At 33.3% G+C, this 23,727-nt stretch overlaps 2 protein-coding genes across 5 annotated transcripts; one reads left to right on the top strand and one right to left on the bottom strand.

Annotated features, from left to right (window-relative positions):
* Positions 1-9,754: 9,754 nt before the first annotated feature.
* Positions 9,755-12,935, top strand: LOC109148175 (annexin D3). Of its 2 annotated transcripts, none has more exons than XM_019296014.1 (6): positions 9,755-9,979; positions 10,116-10,279; positions 11,451-11,678; positions 11,793-12,005; positions 12,120-12,212; positions 12,469-12,935. In XM_019296014.1, the coding sequence occupies exons 1-6, from the start codon at positions 9,904-9,906 to the stop codon at positions 12,670-12,672; spliced, it is 978 nt and encodes a 325-aa protein (XP_019151559.1). In that variant the 5' UTR covers positions 9,755-9,903; the 3' UTR covers positions 12,673-12,935. The 2 variants fall into 2 exon arrangements, with proteins under 2 accessions (XP_019151559.1, XP_019151568.1); XM_019296023.1 differs by having other exon boundaries at positions 9,761-9,979; positions 10,134-10,279.
* A 428-nt stretch (positions 12,936-13,363) lies between these two features.
* On the bottom strand, positions 13,364-15,779 carry LOC109148152 (ribosomal RNA-processing protein 14-C-like). 3 transcript variants are annotated; one of them, XM_019295990.1, is made up of 3 exons: positions 15,514-15,779; positions 13,569-14,680; positions 13,364-13,510 (listed from the first exon to the last, which is right to left on the bottom strand). In XM_019295990.1, the coding sequence occupies exon 2, from the start codon at positions 14,643-14,645 to the stop codon at positions 13,590-13,592; it is 1,056 nt and encodes a 351-aa protein (XP_019151535.1). In that variant the 5' UTR covers positions 14,646-14,680; positions 15,514-15,779; the 3' UTR covers positions 13,364-13,510; positions 13,569-13,589. The 3 variants fall into 3 exon arrangements, with proteins under 3 accessions (XP_019151535.1, XP_019151527.1, XP_019151517.1); XM_019295982.1 differs by having other exon boundaries at positions 13,373-14,680; positions 15,506-15,779; XM_019295972.1 differs by having other exon boundaries at positions 13,373-14,680.
* Between the last annotated feature and the right edge of the window lie 7,948 nt (positions 15,780-23,727).

The raw sequence follows: 23,727 nt of genomic DNA, 5'->3' as shown, positions 1-23,727 counted from the left end.
GCAAACTCTTTTTTATGAGGTTAATTTTTCATTTTGAATCAATATCAATGGTCAAAGTTTTACTCTCTATTGGAACATTATTTGTAATAGTGAATATTAAGTCTAAATAAATAAAATAAAATAAAATAAACCCATATATGTTAATGAAGTTTGACATTATATAACATTAGGAGTTATAAGTGCATTTTAAACAATTGAGACTTTGAGAGGTTAAATTTGTGTAAATATATTTACAATGATCAAAATTTTAAAATCGAAACAATTCAGAAGCTAAAATTGTTATTTTTCCTAAATTACATACTCACCATTTCAATAAAATAACATTGAAAATTCTAAAATGATGAAAAAAAGATTGTATTTTGATAATACTAATTAGATCCAAACAAAAAGGCTAGGATAGCATGGAACAAAAATATCTCACATTTTATTTTTTGGCGAATAGTAAATACTATTGTAAAAATTCTCTCTATGATTTTTGTTCATACTTCAAACGTTACAACCAATTCAAGCTTTATCCTAAAAGGTTTAATCCACAATCTCAATGACCCCCTCACAATCTGATTTGACAAAGTATTTGAGATGATGTAAATTATAGTGACTCAATGGTTCAGCAGACATAATCAAATGCCGATGCGTACAAAAAATCTGTCCATTTTAGACATAATTTCAACACTGTCGATGTCAAAATTCAAGCATTGATCTATTTTTCTAAATACTGTCTACTTAATCGGTGAACTAGTCTGTACGGACTCAACTAATTCAAGCTGTCATTATGGGTCCCTGTCATGATGTTAGAAGATAAGAATAGCAATATGAAAATTAAAGCCAGACAAGAAAATGACGGGACATCTCTATTAAATTAACCACGTTTTTCATGTCTACGGCTTTATTTATTACGGAGTACTTAAATAACAAGAAAAATATGATTTTATTTATTAAAATAAAAGATAAAGTTCTTGTAGTTTAATCAATCTCTTCAACGTGGCATTGCATGTAAATTGATGCTCTGATCTCGTACGTGAAGATCGTGGCAAAGTTTGTTTAATGAATCTATTGCATGTTATCGTTTACTTTTGAACTATAATTATTGTTTTATAGTCCTAATTTACAATATAGTATATCTTAAGTAATATTTAACTAAAATTTTTGATTGTTTAATGTCACAAAACACAGGTGTTGATTTGATATCTTAAAAACAATTAAAAGAAATATTTTAGATTAATAAATTCTTTATCTAATTTAATAGAGTTCAATTCTCTGGTCCCTACCTCAGCGAGAATGATGCCCTTGATTTTTCTTTTTTCTTTTTAAATATAATTGTTGTTGTTGTTATTGTTATATTATTATTATTATTATTATTATTATTATTATTATTATTATTATTATTATTATTATTATTATTATTATTATTATTATTATTATTATTATTATTATTATTATTATTATTATTATTATTAATTTTTTTATGGTATTTGAATATGGGATTGGATGTGTTGATATTTTGTAATTGTGTATTTGTGTTCTTATTTGCTTGAATATTATTTGCATTTATAATTTCTATTTTAGTTGTCATTGAGGATTCAATGAAATTTTAATTATTTTAAAATTAAGAACTTAATATTTAATTTTTTTTCATTACTAGAGTATTAAAAATATATCAGTTTGACTAGAGGTTGATGAGAATAAATATTTTTTGTCATAAAAATATATCGTAGGATAAAATAGGGTCACAAGAAAAATTTATTATTTATTATTTTTATTTTTTTGTGAGGAGGGAATAGGCTGGTGAGGTTTCGAGAACGGGGTTAATTAGAGATTAGATTAGTATTGTCTTGAAATCATATGATATATAATGATTTTTAATTTTTTTGAAGATGTCATAATCTATTATTAAATAATAGCAATTTATTTGTGTTCACGTCCTTGATTTGAAAAAGAAGATATTTTTTTCATCTGGTCAAGATAAAGCACGTCTTAATCATTTAATCAACATCATATTAATCTAGGTCCAAATGATTTAAACTTGGACTATTCCTATCATCATATGTTTCTTTCATTTTTTTTTAAAACAAAGCTGTTGAGTGTGAATACGCTGTGTGATATGATAGACTTGACATGCTTTGTCTAAATCTTATCCTTAACAGTATGAGGCTGTATAGTATATATAATTTGACTCTTTTTACTTATTTTTTTAAATACTTTTTTTTATACTTTTTTATACTTATTATGTTCTCGCTTTGTTATATATGGGTAATAAGTTGACTCGTTTTTACTTATTATGTCTTTCACTTTGTTACAAGTAAAAGGAGAAAAGTGATATTTGTACACATGCATCATACCCTACAATTGTCTAGTATAATTTTTTTTTTTAAATATTAACTGAAATAAAAATTGACTGTTTAATGATCATATATGAAAAATTAAATTCATACTCTTAAATCATTATATTTACTTTATTAATAAAGAAATAGAGACAAACGTTTTGTAGGTTGGGATTTGTTGGTCTCATTTTCCCTTGGTTTTATGCATGCCGTACACAAGTTACCTTTTTAAAGTTGCTTTTCACTACCTAATATTTAAAGTTACTCTCAGATTATATTCCCAATTTGTATTTTCTCACTCAAAATTTTGATAATATTTTCATTGTAATTCATATGATGAAGATAACTTATCATTTATTGTCACATCATGAGGTGAAAATTAGGAGTACGTTTATGTAGCAGAATTCAGAGCAATCCAAAGTTAGGTTGGTCAAAGTGTCAAACAATTGGTTTGATAACTACATGGTTTTAAACTTGACTTCTAGTATTGTTTATTGTCATTTTTAATTTGAGCTGATCAATTATAGACACATTAGATTAATTTATCTCTTTATGATCATTACTGACTAAAGTTACAAACTAAGTTTTATATAAAGTACATTTTTAAATATCAGTAGGAGGTTGTCGAATTTTTTCGTAAATTAAAAGAATTTGGTAGCTAACTGGTCGGAAACGCGAAACTAACCTGTGTCCTTAAAAATTATAATTAGGAGTTACTTTAGGTGTTGAGTGGGAATACCAACTCCTCGTAATCTCGTATATCAACATGGGAGATCGAAATGCTACTGTTGTGTCCTGTTTACATTTGGATATTTAACCTACTAATAATTAACAAACATTATGCATATGTGGCAGTAAAAATATCATTTTATGACAAATTTTACTGTGTAACATGCATCAAAATGCATTCACAAAAATAATACACTTCATGAATACAAATAACAAACTTTCATTTATTGAATATTAGATTTCTTTTTCTCGTTGAATTCTCGGCATCTACAATAATGAATTTTGATAAGTTTGTGCATGTTTTAAAACTTAGATGAAGGAAAGAGAAATAAGAAAGAGAGTTTTGTGGGTTATTGCATAATATCTTTGATTTTTGCAGAAAAAGTGGGGCTCACCAGAAAAGTAAATAAAGAAACTCCCTAGTGTGCGTGAACTCCACACGCCCGCAAAATTTGACACTTTTTTTTTCCAAATTTTTTTGTTCAGATTTTGTTTTTTTTTTTCCTCTTTTTTCCTTCTCTCTCATCTTCTATTTCCTTGTCACACCTATAAAAACACCTCAAAAACTATGCCTATTGAGGATGTTCTAAGGGCCCACACACGGCCACGCTCCGACTCAAGAAAGTATATGGGGGGAGGTAAATCACGGTAACTCAGTGGCTTAGCAGACGATGTCAAATGCCGGTGCACATAAGTGATCTGTCCACTTTCGGCATGATTCCCACACTGCAGTTGTCAAGTTTCGAACATTGGTCTCTTCTCTCAAATACTATATACTAAACTATTAAACTAAATCCGTGCAGATGAATATTAGATTTCTAAGTAAAAGGGTGAGGTGTGCTAAATAAGTCTAGCTATGTTCTACAAATAATAAATCTCATGTACAACATAATGAGGTTATAATATACATGCTTAAATAATAAACTTTCAATCATTTTGTACATACATACTCAAATAATGAACCTTATGCATATACATTGGTGAGGTTTGAACCCATGATCCACCTAATAAACATTGTCGTTTTATGTGATAGGTAGTATAGTACGAGAAAATTAGATTCCATGTGTCGAGATGTTATAGGTGAAAATATAGTGGCATCAAACCAGAGTTTTTTACACTTTTGGTCCCACGACTATAATGTCACTATCAGGATTGATCCGTGACTTTTCAACATTGCAATTTCAGTCCACGATTATTGTTTTTATTGCAAAAATGGTCCTTTCAGCCAATTTTTTGTCAAAGTCTCACCGAAGAAAAAATTTCCCATTTCAAGCAGGGATAAAATAGACATTTACATTAACCTTGCAATCTCGGGTCGCTGTTGACCTCTTATTTTGACCAAAGTGCGAAAAAATCAAACCAAAAAAAAAAACAATTGCCAGAGACGGAAAATTGGGTTTGAAAATGGCAATTGATGTAGCCATTATGTTTTCCTTCAAAATAAAGAAGATGAAGATCTGTAATGGATGGCGTGTTGAGATGGAAATCGATGTTTTCTTCTTGTTCCCAGATGGGTTGATGAGATGAGAACAAATTAGGGTTCGTCTCTGGCAATTGAATTTTTTTTTGTTTGATTTTGTCACACTTTGGTCAGAATAAGAGGTCAACAGCAGTCCGAGATTGAAAGGTCAATGTAAATGTCTATTTTATCTCTGCTTGAAATGATGAATTTTTTCTCCAGTGAGATTTTGACGGAAAATTGGTTGGAAGGACCATTTTTGCAACAAAAATAATAGTTGTGGACTGAAATTGCAAGGTTTGAAAGTCACGGATCAATCATGATAGTGTCACTATAGTTATGGGACCAAAAGTACAAAAAAACCTCACCGAACCATTATTAGATCCGACAATATTATCAATTGATATTTGATAGCTCAACTGCCAATTTTCTTTTTCATAAAAAATGTGTAAATTTATTAATTTTAAATAATTTTTCTGTTCAATTTGACGTACAAAACTGTTTGCTAACTATGACATATATATAGAGATTATCAAAGTGCATGATTGGCATGAAAATATCTAAAATGAGTTAATAACCAAAATTGTCTTCAACTATAGTGATTTTTTTTCAATTTTATCCTAAACAATTTTGATGTCATAAAGTAGCCTCAGACTTTTGTGTTATTGTTCAATATTGTCTTCCGTAGGTAATTCGTTAAAAGGGTGTTAAGTACATAGATAATTTAGTAATTTCAAATTAGTTAATGCCTAAAATTGTCCTCGACTATAGTGATTTTTCTCAATTTTGTCCTAAACGACTTTGGTGTCATAAACTACTCGCAGACTTTTGTGTTATTGCTCAATATTGTCCTCTGTTAGGTAATCTGTCAAAAGGGGTTAAGTATAGGGATGAATTAGTAATTTCAAATTTAGGTCTTCCATGCCCTTATCGAAGGAGGATCCGGAAAACCTACGGGCTCGCTGGCTACGGAAGCTGGAAGGCGTGGGCTGGCGGAGAACGAAGAGATGGAGAAGGAGAAAGACGGCGAGAGGGAGAGTGACGGCGTGGCGGCAGCTGATTTGGTTCTTCAGAGACTCACCTTGGTGAGCAAAGCTCATAGAAGAATGATCCCGGGAGCACATTTTTCTCCATGGCCGGAGTTTCGAGCGCCGTCATTTTGGAATTGTAGTAGTAAGAGGGAGGAGGAGTGACATCAAAGTCGTTAAGGACAAAATCGAGAAAACCCACTATATTCGAGGACAATTTTAAGTATTAACTCATTTGAAATTACTCTTAAAAAAAACTCATTTGAAATTACTAAATTATCCTTATACTTAACACCCTCTTAACGGATTACCTAATGGAGGACAATATTGAGCAATAACACAAAAGTCTGGGACTACTTTATGACACCAAGTCGTTTAGGACAAAATTGAGAAAAACCACTACAGGCGAGGACAATTTTGGATATTAACCCTATCTAAAATAGTCCTTGACTATGATAATTTTTCTCGATTTCGTTTTATCGACTTTTGTGATATAATTTAGTCCCAGACTTTTGTGAGTTTTCTCAATATAGTTCTCCGTTTATTTTTTCATCCATCTGGTGTTACATTCAAGGGTAAATATGTAATTGTCATAATCCTACTTTCACTCGCACGTTGTTGAGCTAACCCATCTTCTTCCTCCTCTGGCAGCCCAACTATCCTTTAAACAAAAACAACTTCAAAATTTAAAGAGTAAAATTTGGAGTACATGTAGTAGAATTTCACTTTAAATAATTGAAGAGTTAAATTAACAACACTTTAAATAATTGAAGAACCGAATTTGCCCAAATTAAAAGACTGAAACTAAATTTCATTTTTTAAAGGATAATAATTTAAAGTACAAAAATGAATTTTCTCCTCGCTATTTTTTGTGTTATTGGTAAAGTTGTGTTTCTTAAGAATAAAAAACAACAAATATTTATAAATAAATACGTAATCCTCGCTATTTACAAACTAAATATGTAATATCAACTTCTTCTTTTTTTTTTTCTTTTTTTTTTTTTGAAAATATGTAATATTCAACTTAGTATGTAACATTTTAAAATTCAGTGTGCACTGTTCATAAATTTCGAATTAATATTAGGTTTAGTGTTTCACTGGTCCTTATATAATTGTAAAAAATTTATTTACTTCTTATATTGTAAAATTGATTCATTTGGTCTTGGTAATATTAAATTAAAAATATAAACATTAAATGAAATTATTATACAAAAATTCGTGTGATACCTTTTTACATGAAATAAGTCTCATATATGTACTTTTTTTTAGTAAAAATATAGCATGTTTATTAATATTTTTTTTAACATTTTCAATTAGTTTTTGAAAATAAGAAATCCGCTTACTTTGGGCAGCTTTGAAAACAACACTATTTTACACAATACTATTTTACTCTCATATTGTCCTTCACTCATTAAATACAATCACATGTGAAAAAAAAATTGTTGTGTACGAGCACAACTATAAAATGGGGGCAAATTATTGTGTGGACCATGAATATAGATCAGAATACATTTTTAATATATTAAAGGTACATTATTTGTGTACTGAATGTACATTTTTTGATAATATAAATAAGATAATATACTTTCAGTATTAAAATAAAGTACTCTAAAATAATGTAATTTACATATACAAATAATGTACCTTTAGTATATTAAAATTTTACTTTTTATTTATGATTCACACAATTGTGTGAACCATGGTCCATGCAATAATGATTGACATATACTTTTTATTTATGATTCACACAGAGCAAATTATGTTGTGGAACCGTGTCCGCCTTGCAAGGCGGACACGATTCTAATAGTGTTCATAATTGTGAATATAGAGTTCAAAAATTATGAACATAGAGTTCTGTAATTATGAGCATAGAGTTCTGTAATTGTGAATATAGAGTTCAATAATTGTGAATATGAAGTTTAAAAATTATGAATATAGAGTTTTATAATTATGAACATAGAGTTCAGTAATTATGAACATAGAATTCAGTAATTATGGACATAGAGCTCAGTAATTATGAATATAGAGTTCAATAATTGTGAATATGAAGTTCAAAAATTATGAACATAGAGTTTTATAATTATGAACATAGAGTTCAGTAATTATGAACATAAAACAGTGTCCACATTGCAAGGTGGACACGATTCCACGGCATAGCAATGGGACAAAAGTAAAGATGTCAACAGGGCGGGGTGGGGGCGAGGGACATACCCATCATCCCCTCCCTCGACTTTTTTCCAATTCCCCATCCCCGTCCCCATCCCCACCGGGGAAAGGAAAAATTCCCCCATCCCCATTACCACGGGAATTATTCGGGGACGGGAATCCCTATCCCGTTTATAAGTTATAAAAAAAATTAAAAATTAAACATTAAAAAAATTAAATAAATAACGCATATATATTCATGATAGTACTAATTCCCGTACGTATAGGATGTATGTACTGTATGTACTATATATGAATAATGTAGTAGACAACAAAATGTAGAGCAAAGTGAGGTCTTTTATTCATTTGTTCATGAGTTTGTTTAGAGAGAGGGAAGAACTACAAGCTAGAGAGGGGGAGTGTTTAGTGGAAATAAAGGGGAGGAACCCTTTACTTGAAGGGCTAGAAGCCCTTTTATAGACATAAGGTTTGGCTGTCACCTTTGACCTTGACCCGACTATAAACGAGATCATGGACGTACCGGGGTATATATCCTATCAATTCTTCTTCTATTTAAAGTAGTATTCAATATTTTACAATTAAATATGTTATATAAATATGCATTTTATAAGCATATGACATACAATGACAAGAATGTTTCTAAAATTATATACATTATATATAAAGTAATACATATGTGTGTGTTGTATGACTATATATATATATATATATATATATATATATATATATATATATATATATCAGATGGGGCAGGGAGAGTACTCTCCATCGCCGGTCTCGTTCCCGGAGGGAAATTCAAAATTGCCCCCATCCCCATCCTCATTCCCATCCCCGATTTCCTATTTTTGTCCCATCTCTGTCTCCGTAAAGACGGGAAATTGAGTTCCCCATCAAATACAGGTATAATTAACATCTCTAGATAAAAGGGGAGCCTCATGCTCCATTTCTTTACAATTGGGCGATATGGGATGCCCAATTGGCCACATAGCCCATTATTTTTTTTTTAAAAAAATTATAAATATAATATATTCTAATAAATTGTTGTTTTACAATAATAGATAAAACATTATATAATTAGTAACTAAAAACATTTTATTTATTTGTTTCAATATCTACATTATATTGTTAAATTTAGTTTTATATAATTAATTAATTTTTTTTTTATAAAATATGCACATGTCCATATGTCTTTTGAGATATTAACTACTAATCATAAATAACTAATTTTATTAAACATATTTCTACAAACCAATATAAGGGTTGGTTAAAATTGTTAACATAAGCTGCTAACGGTTATGCTTTAGTTAATTCATTAATTGATAATTGTCGAAACCATTAATATAGTTGGTTAAAATCGTCAATTATAATTAGATTACTAGATAATGTGACTAAATGACTGGAACTATTTTAAATCATTTAGAAAAGTTGAATCTCCAATCCCAATGGCTCCCAAAAAAAAAAAAAAAAAAAAAAAAACAATTTACACCTTTTTGTATTTTAAAAAAAAAAAATTAAATTTTTTTTTTTATCATCGTGATATTGATTTACTATGTTTTTTCCTTCTTACAAAAGTTGAATCTTCAATCCCAATGGCTCCTCACATCCTGACCGGATGTATTTGGGAGGATGTAAATTACGATGATTCAATAACTTAACAGACAGAGCCAAATGTCAATACACACAAGAGATTTGTTCACTTTAGCCCACATGGGTAGCTCAACTGGTCATAGAGGTGAAACTTTGGAAGAATGACCAGGGATCAAGTCTCACCAGCGGCAGTGTGGGAGCAACCTCAGTGAGCATTGGTCTAGCCTCTGTGGTTCATGTTCAGTTGAGTCATCATGATGGGTTCAACCTTTTGGAAGAAGAGATTTGTTCACTTTATATAATCCCATAAAGATTTACTACTTTTTTTAAGGAGGGGGAGGGCCCTTTTCCTTGGTGGAAAATAAGTGAAAATGAAAGACTGAAAATGGAAAGGGAAAAACACAGCAAGGGTATCATCGTCCAACCAAAAGACAAGGGCAATATATTTTCTCCTTTCTTTTTTTTTTATTCAGATCTCAAGTCCTCCATGCCAGCATGGTATGTATCATCAATTATCTATCAAATATCAAAATTGTTGAGGAGCTTCAATTCCACCTAAAACACAAACAATCTTTAATCTAATCTAAACTTACTTAGCTCTAAGAAGAGAGAAATGGGTACTCTCAGAGTTCCAGAAGTGGTTCCTTCCCCAGTTGAAGACTCTGAAACACTCATGAAAGCCTTCAAAGGTCTCATCTTTCTCCACCATTTCCCCTTTTCTCTTTCTGGGTTTTCTATGTTTCTTTACATAGAATGGAAATCTTTATGTTTCCAGGGAATATATATATATATATAGTATAGGTTTGGGTATAAATACAAAAATAGTTTATGTTTGTTGTTTAGGATGGGGAACTGATGAGAAGGCAATCATAAGGTTGCTGGGCCAAAGAAATGCAAGCCAGAGAAAGAAGATCAGAGAAGCATATCAGCAGCTTTACAATAAATCCCTTATTGATGACCTCAATTCTGAACTCTCCGGTGATTTCAGGGTAATTTCTCTACAAACTATTATTAGTATTTACTTTTTACAGCCTACTAAAGTGACACAGTCAATGCTGATCCTTTCAGAATAGTGCATGGTTGGTAAATGGCTATTAGCTGATTGGGTTAGTTACAGCGTATAACTAGTTGATAACATTAGCTGATTCTAGAAATGTATTTGGTAAATTAGCTGTTAGCTGATAGCTAGCTATTTGGCATAATTTCTTTGCTTTGAGTAGCTTTTTGAATTTTTGAATTTTAAAGTTACAAAAAACTAATTAACAAAACACTTATATTGATATTTTAACTAAGTTAAACAATTAATAATGGTCAAATAAGCTAAAATTGGCGGATAGGCTAACATTTTACCAAACAGGACCAGTATATTTCGCAGTCACACTTCAGTACGGGGTGTGCACAGGGTTTACCCCGCCTTGTGACCCTATGACCACAATGAGGTAAATTAGCTTAGATTACTCATACCAAGAAGACCAATAGGCCGCTCCCAGTGAAAATCGAACTTAGTTGACCACCTCATACTAAAAAGACCAAACAACCGCTTTCAGTAGGAGTCGAACTTGTAAACTTGTAGTCACTAAGTTAACCGTCTCACCAACTTGTCTGGCCCCTTTAGTAATTTAACAGGCACCTTTGGTTGTTCTTGGTTATTTTCAGCCAATTTCCGATGAGCATGTGTTAATTTTGGAGTGAAAGTTCAAGTGCTCATTGGAAGAATAGAGTTGAGGAATTATAACTGAGTGAAGATGGTTAACAGGCACCTTTTGTTTTGTATCTTTATATGGGATCTGCAAATTTTGGAATATTACTGCTTTTGGTTGAAAGTTGTTCACTTTTAATGCAGGGAATGATCATATTCTTGTATATCTGGATTTTTTTGGTACAAAGGAATAGTTATGTTTCTGAAATTCCAGATTAATATGGGAAAAGGACCAACATTTAACATAGGAGAGGTTTCACTGTCACTAGTCTCACTTTCCCTTTTTTACTGTCTGATATCTCACCCTTGGTGTTACAAAGTGGCTTGAATTGATGCTCAATTTTCTCGCTTTGATCTTGGTTATTTAACAGGGAAAAGTGTATGCTTTAATCTGATCATAAGAGCTCGTTAGCCTTCGGGTTACAAGTATCAATTTTTTTTTTACTTTTGGTGATTGACAGAAAGCTGTGATACTATGGACATATGATCCTCCTGAAAGAGATGCAAGGCTGGCAAACGAGGCTTTGAAGTCGAGAAGGAAAAACTTAAAGGAATTACAAGTGATTGTCGAGATAGCCTGTGCATCATCTCCCGACCATCTGATTGCTGTGAGGCAAGCATACTGCTCGCTCTTCGACTGCTCACTCGAAGAAGACATCACGAAGAACGTCTCTTTGCCTGTGCAGAAGGTAAAAAACGAGGCATTCGTGTGTCTGTAATCGTATAGTTTTCCATGCTATTCCTATTTCGTGTTTAGAGAATTGTGCGTGTTTGAAGTGACATTCTGTGCCTATCTTGGACAGATTCTGGTTAATATGGTGAGCTCGTACAGATATGACAAAGAAGTGGTCGATAATAGTATTGCAAACCTAGAGGCGGCTAAGCTTCGTGAATCCATCCGAACAAAAAAACTAGACCGTGATGATCTTGTGTTTATACTCAGCACCCGGAACATTTATCAGCTCGGGGCTTGTTTCGAGTGTTATAAACAAAATTATGGATACTCCATTGATAAGGTTGTTTATTTAACCCTCGGGATTGCTTTCTCTTCAATCTCTGCTTTGTTTTCAACTGTTTCTATCTTCGAAACCTATCCTACCCACATTGATGAATCCCACTCCTACTAGCAGGACATAGCCAAGAGTTGGGGCAGGGGCCTATTGGAATCCATCTTAAAGGTGATTATCCGCTGCATACAATCTCCAGAGAAACATTTTGCCGAGGTAACAAATGTTCTATTTCTCTAGAGTTCAAGTGGTCTTCTGTTATTCGGGAGCGCCACATTTTTGAAAGGCAGGCAGGGTGCTGGACTTTGCCCTTCAGGCCTCCGCCCAACAATCCCCTAGCCACCTGGTGCTAGATTTGGCCCTTCAAGCCTCCACCCGACAAAATTTGTTGATCTTTCTCCGCTTTCCCCTTTAGCGTGCTGCAGCCTTAGGGTTCACAAATTTTTCCGTTTCATCATCTCTTACGTTTCAGGTTGTTAAAGACTCGGTGGTTGGGTTTGGAACTGACGAGAATTCTCTCACACGGGCTATTGTAATGCGGGCTGAAATTGATATGATGAAAGTGAGAGGAGAATACAACATTATGTACAAAACCAGTCTTGACTATGCAGTTGAAGATGACACTTCTGGGGACTACAAAGATTTCTTGATGACCCTCCTTGGGGCCAAAATCTAGTTGTCTTGCAATCCATATATATTTATTTGTTTTATATGGTTTAAAGAGTTTAGCTTGTTGACTGTGATCAACAATTTGTTTATCTTTAGATGTTTATAACTTGTCATTTATCTACTAATAAGTTGAAGAAGATTGGAGCCATGGGTTTGTGTGAATTAAGGTCAAGCTGTTTTTATGTGGGAAAATGATTGTTGCACTCAGGCAAAAACAATATGCAGTCACCAAATGTACAAATAAACATATTTTCTTCTGTGTTTTCCTTTTATCTAATTTTTTCAATTTTTTAGAAAATGAAAATGTTTATCTCATTAGTAAGCACACTCAGTGTTCTTTTTCTTTTGAATACTACGAACTCTATTACACGGTAGTATCTGTTATATACGGGAGTCACAGAGGTGCCATCTGAGCACAAAGTGTAAAATGTGAAATACCAAATCCAATTTCTTATATATGTGAAAAAGAAGCAAGCCTATAAAATGACAAACCAAAGCAAGCTTTTAAATCCAAAAACCATTATAAATCATTCCCTAAAGTTGCAAGACAAACCAAAACCAAAAGAAAATCTGCATATGCTCTCAAAGTAAAATGTTCTAAGCAATGTATCAGCCATATCAAACATTCCAATTAACAAATATCATAAACCAGCATCCTCAACACATTAAAACCTAGAACTCAAAAACTAGGGAACCAATAGCAAATATTTGAGCCTTAGGCACCAATTGTCATGTATTTCTTTCATCAAAACTAGCATGAAGTAACATTCAGACAAAAATTAAAAACCAAGTTGCATAAAGGTTACACTAACACAAACATAGTTCATAATGAAAAGCAAAGTTCAAATCCAAAATAGCATGAAGCCATTTTATCGAGAACACAAGGGTATTATATTGTGAGAATGCTAAATAAGCACATTAACTTCAATCCTTGGTAATGAATTCCTGTTTCCGCCCCTCGAATCCAGGCCTCATAAGCTTCTTCTCCCTTTTAGCTATTTTCCTCATTTTCTTCTCATGGATTCTCCCTGAAATGTTCTCCCTCCTCTTCTGTTGTCTCTCCCCCTTCGATTTCTCCCTACTCTCCACCCTTTCCTTCCATTTTTCAGTGCTCTTCTCTTTTCTTTTCTTTTCCCTCTTCATACTCTCTTTCAAAAGCCTGGGATTATCGTGGACCTTCACCCCCATTGCCCTATCTGCTGCAGCTTTCCACGACTGTTTCTCTGCCACCTTTGGATTCTCCTTCTTTACCTCTTCCAACCTCTTCAACCTCTCCAGTTCTTTAGCTTTTGACATCTTCTTCTTCTTCTTCTTCCCCTGCTTGTCATCGTCTCCAATCTTTACTTTCCCAAATTCAACTTCACTCAGAACATTCTCCGGATTTGCCTCATTGCCCGTCTTTTCACTATGTCCACCTCCGTCACTATTCCTCTTTCGCTTCTTCCCTTCTGAGTTCACCAAATCTCCATCTTTGCCACTCCCTTTCCTCTCTGATCTCTCACCAGCCCCTCGGTTACCACGAAGGGCTTCGATTTTCCTCCGGAGCCTCTGCCGCAACTCTTCGTAGGTAACCGAACGATCATCAGCATTCTCGTTAACATCATCTTCGCCAGGTTTATCTTTGTCAGAATCATCCGTATTCCCACTCGATAGTTCCACAATTTTCTGCTTCTCGATGGACTCTTTGAGGAGGTCGAGAGTTGAGGATTGGGCAATCTTCTTCTCCGGGTCGAGGCGGTTACGGCGGGCGAGTTTGATGTTCTCCCTGGACTGTCGTTTGAAAGAGGCCTTTTTGGCTTTGGACAAGCCTTGAAACCATGGCTTGGAGTCCTCACTTGGTAGGTAGAATCTGGGTGGGATGAGATTTACCAACTTGTCAAAGAAGACGCTGCTCTCGTGAATTAGTGCTTTCAGGTCAGTAGCTTCGACAGCGGTGGCCCCCGCGTCGAAGACGGCAACAGACTTGTGCCTTTTCTTCATCTTTGGGAAGCTATTGTCCGAGAGACGAAGAAGCGCTGTTTGGCAATCGTTTTAAGCATTAGACAAACCAATAAGCAAACCAACCATACAATGTCTCAATCCAAAATAGAATACAGTTTTCGAATAAGATAGATGCATAAACAACGCTAAAACATAAGAAAGGAACCAATTACTATAACCAAATTCTAATGTGCAGTAGTAAATAATTCCAAATCCAAAATAACTCCAACAATGCTTAATAAAAACTGGGCAAACAGTGTACTGTTAATTAAAGCAATGCAACACATGAACACAATAGTGCAACACTCAACACTCAACTAGTGCCATAAACATAAAACTAGACAAACCAGGCAACCAGTGGGAGCAATACAAGAATACAACAGAATTAAAGCACTGGTTAAACATAATTAAACGCTTGGATGAATGACCGCCATAATGGACTGCACACATATATTCATATATTTACTGGCCGGAGTTCAATTTTTACAACAAGCTAGCAAGCTAAGGTTATTTTTTGTTATAAACTTCTCATCACTAAATGGGCGGTTCACACTTCACCATGAAGCAGATTGAGATTTAGCTATTCTGCTAATCCCTATTGTTATGAATAATTGGTTATAATACATACGGATATCAAACATGTGTTACAGAATACACTACCACAGAGTTACAGTCTTACAGAATACACTAATACAGACAATATACATACAAATACAATACGAAAATACATTTAAAAAAAGGTTAGGGCAAACTAATTGAAAATTTAGGGAATTAGGATTTATCAATCACCATTTTTATGGAATTAGCCATTAGGGCAAACTAAATAAGAGAATTGATGAATAATGAAGATTGGTTCGAACCTGACTACCTGAGGCTATAAATCTATAATGGTGGACGAATGGTGAACAGACGGAGCCACGGAGGAGAATAGCCGGACGACGGTGGTCGGTGGAGGCGTGGAGTAATGGGCCGCGGATCTGCAAATCTTCGATGAAGAGTTCTGATGGACTGATGGAGCTGCTGGCTGGGGCGTGGAGGCAGGAGCTGAGGAAGCAATGGAAAAGAAAAAAGGGCTGCGGGCTGCGTAACGTTGAGAAGACAGGCGAAAGAGGAGCAGAGCGTCGACTAGTTGGATTTAGGAAGAAACAAAAAAGGAATGAGTTAATAATCCTCGACTATAATTATTTTTTTCAATTTCCTCCTAAACGTTTTTTGTGACGTAATGTAGTTTCAAATTTTTGTATGTTGCTCAATTTAATTTTCTGTTTATTATTCTTTCAAAATGATGTTAAATTAATGGACAATTCAGTCATTTAAAAATTGACATCTCTTTACTCTCAGTCCTGTGAAGTGCAAAATCCCTTTTTTTTTTTTTTTTTTTACAAATTACTCTCATAATGCATCCTAACATACGAAACAAATTTTATATTCGCAGGTTTAAGAGTAATTTTGAGAGTAATTCGTAAAAAAAAATAGTGATTTCACACTTCGCATGTCTAAGAGGAAAGAGATGTCAATATTGAAATTTCTGAATTGTCCATATATTTAATACCAAATGGATGAAATAACAAACAGATAGATTAAATTGAGCAAAAACACAAAAGTCTGGAACTACATTATGTCACCAAAGTCGTTTATGACGAAATTAAGAAAAATCATCATAGTCGATGACCATTATTGGTATTAATAAAAAAAAAGAATTATGAATATATATATATATATATATATATATATATATATATATATATATATATATATATATATATATATATATATATATATATCACTGTTGTAAAAATCGGCTTAGGCGGCGCCAGGCGCCCCTAGCCCGTTCCGCTTTCACTATTAGGCGCCCAAAAATCGACCGGGCGCCTAGGTGGCTGGCTAGGCGGCGAAATCGGTCATAATCGGTCAAAATCGGCCTAGTCGGCCAACTCGGCCGAGTCAGTCGATTTCTTCCGATTTTGTCCGGTCTAGCCGTCCGTAGACTAGTTTGATACTTTGAATTTTTGGATAATTGAAATATTTGAGTATTTTTATTTTTTAATATTATTTTGATGTTATGACTTATGAATTATCATTATTTCATTTATTTGGATGTGTTATTTTTTTTTTTTTGAAAGTATTTGGATGTGTTATTTGATTGAATGTTGAAAACATCCTCATTAAAATTGTCAAACTGTAAGTTTTCCACTATTTTTTGGGTGCCCGCCTAGGCGCTAGGCTCTGCCCGGGCGCCCGACTAACGCCTAGCGCCTACTGCAACCGTGATATATATATATATATATATATATATATATATATATATATATGATCATATGAGAACATGTGCTTAGGTGAGAACGTGAGAACACATCATGTGCATCCATCTAATATGTTTTAATGGTCTTGTAACACCCCCGATTTTCATGCCATTTTAAACTTAATTACGCAAGGTAAACTAACCAACATAAATCATAAAACATAAGCACAAGCGGAAGTCTAATATAATAACGGGAAAAACCAAGGAGTGTTATGCCACGTTCACCCCAACGTGAACGCACATGCAAAGTCTAAAACCATCCATCTAGTATGTTCAACATCTGTGGCACACAGGCCAAAGCACTAACTATACTGTTCAGGGGATCTAAACTATCCACGACTAATGCTCTCGCCATCTACTCAGGACCTGTAAAGCACATAAAGAAAGGGGACGACGCCTGGTCAGCGAATAATGCTGGTAACCCATCAATACGCGTTCAATAGCATATATAGATAGTTTAATACAAAATCATTTTTGAAACGGAATACAGTATATATCAGTTCAAAATCATAGAGAGAAGTCAACTACAAAGACTCTATTTCACTCTCAACAAGGACAACGGGAATCAACATCCCAAGTCAACATCAAGACAAGAACGACAACAACACAAGTACAACTCGAGGTGTATTCTACTGATCACAAAGTAGAATACCACTCGACGTGCTCAGTAGAAAAGGATAGACAAACACACATTGCCAACATATGCTACCGTGACACTACATGTCCCATGTTACAAATACCATGTTCCATACTTATGCCCGGTTCCGACCTTATGGCTATCCCCAATCTTATAACTAGTTCCAACCTTTACCTCCAGGGCCCCTGTACTCCAAAGTCCAACCTTATGCCTCCGAGGACCGTCGTCCCCACTCCGACAATCTCCAGCAATTCCACCAATTTCAAAGTACACGAGGGTACCGTTCATTTCAATCACACAACCACCAATCACATGAGCCTGAAGCGCAATTCGCAACTCCATAATATCATTTCATGGCCACCACGAGGACCACATCTGTACCTTGGTGATTAATGTCCCATACCATTAATCGTGCAATCCAGGTACATCTAACACACACATCATCATAGGAATCAATCAATGGATCACAACAAAGATATGAAACCATACTCAATCAAGGAAGGATTACAATCCGACACCAACGATGATCAACACAAGTTATCATCCACAATAGGAAAGAACAAACCACACACACTAGCATTTCAACACCAAACTAGCATGCTTATCAAACGGGTAAACCAAACATAGTTCCGAAGAACAAACAAGACTCATCATGGTTCAACGAATCACAAGGTTGAACACTTAGCACGATTCAAGACACCAAATCCTACATGGATTCCTACCATTACGTTCTAGACATACGAAACATCAAGAAGACACTCAAATAACCCAACAAAAGAACATCGGGAAGTCAAAACATCAATTACCGAGTCAAAAGAATCACGGGGAACAAATCCCCAACAACCAATATCATTGTACCCCGCGGGTGGGGCCACGGGTGGACCTCCACCCGTGGTTCCGCCCTCGAGTACCACTGTCCAACCCACTTGTACCCCGCGGGTGGGACGGCGGGTGGTGCACTACCCGCCGTTCCGCCCGCGGGTACACCTCTGTACCATAATTAATCCCTTCGGGGATTTTCAACACCAAGTCTAAATTCAAGTCCAAAACATCCAAAATCTCACAAAATACAACAACATGACTTGAATCAAGGAAATAACCAAACAATGGCATACAAGAACCCTAATAACAAGCTATAGATATGCATTCTCACAAGACAATGCATCAAAACTCACATTTCATAGCAAAAATCACAAGTAGAAGTCAAGAAATCATCATATAGGTAAGAAAATAGATTTTGTAAAGCATGGGTTACCTCTTGTAGCCTACAACTTCACTTATCACACCCTTACAAGTTTCTATTATGGCTCTCCTTCAACTTCAACTTCACAAACACACCAAAGACAACAAAGATTTCATCTTTAGAAAAAGACATCTTAAAAGGTACTAAAAACACTAAAGGACCAAGGATCTTACCCTCCTATATGCTCAAACTTAAGAAAGTTTGAATCTTGGAGACCAACTTGAAGAATCTTGGAATGGCCAAACTTGGCTTGAAGAAGAAGCTAGCTATTTTCTAGAGAGAATGATGAGCTTTTCTTTTAGGGTGTTAGGGAACAGAATGAAAGATGACTCTAGGTTAGCTTGGGATACAATCATAAGGTGAAAAGTCTTCTTTACCCTTACTAAAGTGGGAAAGTGTAAGGATACAAGGGAACAATTCTTTAAGCTTAGAGTACAACTCCTTGACTTGGGTTGACTAGTCAATTTCTAGCCCCCACTATTGAATTTTCAGGATTTTATGAATAAATTATCAATTAAGCTAGGATTAATTATCTAATTAATCCTTAAATAGATCTTGGATTTACGGGGTGTCACATGTCTAGATTAGATAGTGTGTGTGAATGCGCATTAAATGTGTGCAAATGTGATTTAGTGTGTTTGCACACATTTAATGCGCGTTCGCACACACCTAATCTAATCTAGACTATTAAAAAATATTAGATGGATGCACATGATGTGTTCTCACGTTCTCACCTACGCACATGTTCTCATATATATATATATATATATATATATATATATATATATATATATATATATATATATATATATATATATATATATATGTATAATTTTTTTACCGTGGGGGCAGCCCCATGCTGCCTCCGTCCCTGACTAAAGTATTAAGAAAAAGTGTCAAATAGGCCACTGAACTTTTGCACATTGTGCAATTGAACCATCGAACGAAAAAAGTGTGCAATTGAATTATTAAAAACTCAAAAATTCTGTAAGGTTACTTCCAAGTTTTCTTAAATATGATGTCGTAATTTCAAATTATATATTAAAAAATTATATTAATTATTATTTTTTAAAAATTAAAAGAAAAAATCAAATTTTTAAAAAAAGTTCAGAAAAAAAAAACAATTTTTAATATTATTTTTTCTGCCTCCACCTTCTGAAATTTTTTTAAAAAATGTTTTTTTTTTTAAATTTTAAAAACAAGCTTATAGCGATGCACCAAAATCATGCCAAATTTTAAAAACAATTTTGAACTGTTCAGTTAACAATTTTCTACCTACACCTTCTGAAATTTTAAACAAAAAAATTTGTTTTTTCTTTTAATTTTAAAAATAATAATTAAAATATTTTTTTATATAATTTGAAATTATGACATCATATTTAAGGGAAACTTGGAGTAACCTATAAAAAATGCTATTTGCACAATTTTTGAGTTTTTAATGGTTCAATTGCACACATTTTTTTTGTTCGATAGTTCAATTGCACAATGTGTAAAACTTCAGTGGCCTATTTGACACTTTTTTCAAAGTAATTTTTTTTTTAACTCCAAAGTACTGTTTTAATTTTACTACAGTTTCATTTGACAATTATGGTCCACATAGCACTATAGACCGTGGTTCACTGTATAACAACCGTAGTATTGGAGTATTGGTCGAGTGCTCCATTTAATATATATGTGTGTGTGTGTGTGTGTGTTTGTGATCATGCGCGAAGAATTTTCCAGGTGAAAAATGTGCACAAATCTCAGTCATTAAATTCATCAAGATGTACTGCTCTTAAAAAAATTACACTTAGAATTAACAAAGAGTGTACACTTGAATACAAAAATATGCATTTGAAGGCGAAAATTTTGCCCTCAAAGACACAAGAGATATGCAATCGAATTAATTTATGGTACCAAAAAGGAAAATTATTCAACTTTAAATATTATTGAAGCAATTACTCATACAAATCGTTTGTAAATCACACAAATTCCATTAGAAATTTGGTTATTGAAAAGAAAATAAAACATATAAGCCCTGTTTGGTAAATGGCGGTTAGCTGATTGAGTTAGATGGTATAACTAGTTGATAACATTAGATGATTGTAGAAATGTGTTTGGTAAATTAGTTGTTAGCTAATAGTTGTTTGATATAATTTCTTTTCTCAAAAAGCTAATTGAAACAGTTGCTTTGAAAATCTTTTGGAATTTTAGCATTTTGGAGTTACAAAAGGCTGATTAACCAAATACTTATAGGCCCTGTTTGGTAAATGGTTGTTAGCTGATTGAGTTAATTAGAGGGTATAACTAGTTGATAACATTAGCTGATTGTAGGAAGGTGTTTGGTAAATTAGTTGTTTAGTATAATTTCTTTTTTCAAAATGCTAATTGAAAAAGTTGTTTTGAGCAGTTTTTTGAATTTTAATATTTTGGAGTTGATTTTTTAACCAAGTCAAACAACTATTAGTGGTCAAATAAGTCAAAATTGGCTAGGCTAACTATCAATCGTTATGCTGTGGAACCGTGTCCACCTTGCAAGGTGGACACGATTCTATATTCATAATTACTGAACTATATGTTCATAATTATAAAGCTATATATATTCATAATTTTTGAACTTTATATTCATAATTATTGAACTCTATATTCACAATTACAGGACTCTATGTTCATAATTTCTGACCTACATGTTCATAATTATGAAGCTATATATTCATAATTTTTGAATTTCACATTCACAATTATTGAATCTCTATATTCATAATTACATAACTATATGTTCATAATTATAGAACTATATGTTCATAATTTTTGAACTATATATTCATAATTATGAACAGTTTTGGAACCGTGTTGCTAAAATGATATTCCAGTGTTGCTAAAATGAAACTAGTGTGTATAGAAAATAAAACTAAAAACAAAGCTCATCAACAACGTATATTGTCAAATGAAATGTAGTATAATTACAATGGTACTTTAGTTTTGTTATAATGAAACTAGTGTGTATGAAAAATAAAATTAAAATTTATAGTGTAATTAAAATAATACTTTAATATTATTATAATTAAACTCGTGTGCGCAGAAAATGAAACTACAAAATAGAGCTCATGCAATAATGTATATTGTCAAATGAAACTATAGTAGAATTAAAATGATATTATGGTATTGAGAAAATTTCAATTTTGGTCATCTAACTATAGGGGCTTTGTTAATTTCAGCACTTGACTTTCAAAAGTATCAATTTAGTACCTTGACTATGCAATTTTTATCAATTTTGGTCATTCTGGTCAAATTGCCGGTCAAATTTCGCTGGAAAATTTTAATAGTTAAAAGATGAATTCGCCGGAAAAGATGAATTCACCAGAAAAAATGCCCTCATTATTTTAACTGTTAAAATTTTCCGGCGAAATTTGACCGGCAATTTGACCAGAGTGACCAAAATTGATAAAAATTGCATAGTCAAGGTACTAAATTGACACTTTTGAAAGTCAGGTGCTGAAATTAACAAAGTCCCTATAGTCATATGACCAAAATTGAAATTTTCTCTTATGGTATTGTTATAATGAAACTAGTATGTGTGGTATTTCTAGTTGGTCTTTACTATTCCTCATTGTATTGAAATTTGATTTAATGCAAGTCATTTCCTTTGGTTAATAAGTGTATTTATAGTTGGTCTTAACGTGCATTAAATCAAATGTCAAATGTTCAATACAATGAGGAATAGTAAAAAACCAACTATAACAGGGCGTTTGGTTGGAGGGATTTTAAATTCCCTTCCCACTTAATTCCCACCTAATTTCAAAGGCCACAAAATTCCCTTGTTTGGTTGAAAGGAATTGCAATTCCTCCATTTTCATGGAATTAAAATCCCATGTCCCCCCTGGTATTTTAATTCCTAGGATTTTAGGAAGAAAAAAAGATAGTGATGAGTCAAAATTATCCCTTCTTTTTTAACTTAAAATTAATGCTGGACCACAACAATGGACATTTTGGACTTTATACTACTTATTCCCTTTCAATTTCCATGTATACCAAACATTGTAATTGAAATTCCCAATAATTCTATTACTGTCAACCAAACATTGGAATTTAAATTCCCACTTTATTCCCAGTAATTCATCTCCCATGGAATTGCAAATCCTTTCCCACGTAATTCCCCCTCTCCAACCAAACGCCCAGTAAATACCACACATACTAGTTTCATTATAGCAATACCATAATATTATTTTAATTTTACTATAGTTTATTTGACAATATACATTATTCCACGAGCTCTATTTTGTAGTTTCATTTTCTCCACACACTAATTTTTTTTTTTTTTAATGCTACTGACTCTATTACATTGTAGTATCTGTTCAAACATATGATCTCCCACATGGGAGATGTCACTACATGCCATCTGAGCACAAAGTGTTTGGCCTCTACACACTAGTTTAATTATAGTAATATTAAAGTACTATTTTAATTACACTCTGAATTTTAATTTTATTTTCCATACACACTAGTTTCATTATAATAACACTAAAGTACCATTTTAATTATACTACAGTTTCATTTGACAATATACATTATTGATGAGCTTTGTTTTTAGTTTTATTTTATATACACAATAGTTTCATTTTAATTTTATTACAGTTTCATTTGATAACTATGATCCACCTACCACTGTGGACCATGGTCCATTGTATAACAACTGAGGCAGGATAGACCAACCTCCCTAAAGTCCGTTTCCTCGTCATATGGCGGGTTTTGGTGGGCCCTACTCGTCGACCTGTTTCGATAGCTCTAAATTTGATTAATGTTTAAGGCATTTTAGAAACTTGATTAATTTGTTCCGTTATTATCCACTAACTAACCTAGCAGCAACTTTGTCCAATTCCGCAAACTTGAGGGGTCTAAGCGACAAGAAAACAAAGAAGAG

Source organism: Ipomoea nil, unplaced genomic scaffold, assembly GCF_001879475.1.
Source record: "Ipomoea nil cultivar Tokyo-kokei standard unplaced genomic scaffold, Asagao_1.1 scaffold0268, whole genome shotgun sequence".
NCBI lineage: Eukaryota > Viridiplantae > Streptophyta > Magnoliopsida > Solanales > Convolvulaceae > Ipomoea > Ipomoea nil.
This window is presented reverse-complemented; position numbering and strand designations above follow the sequence as displayed.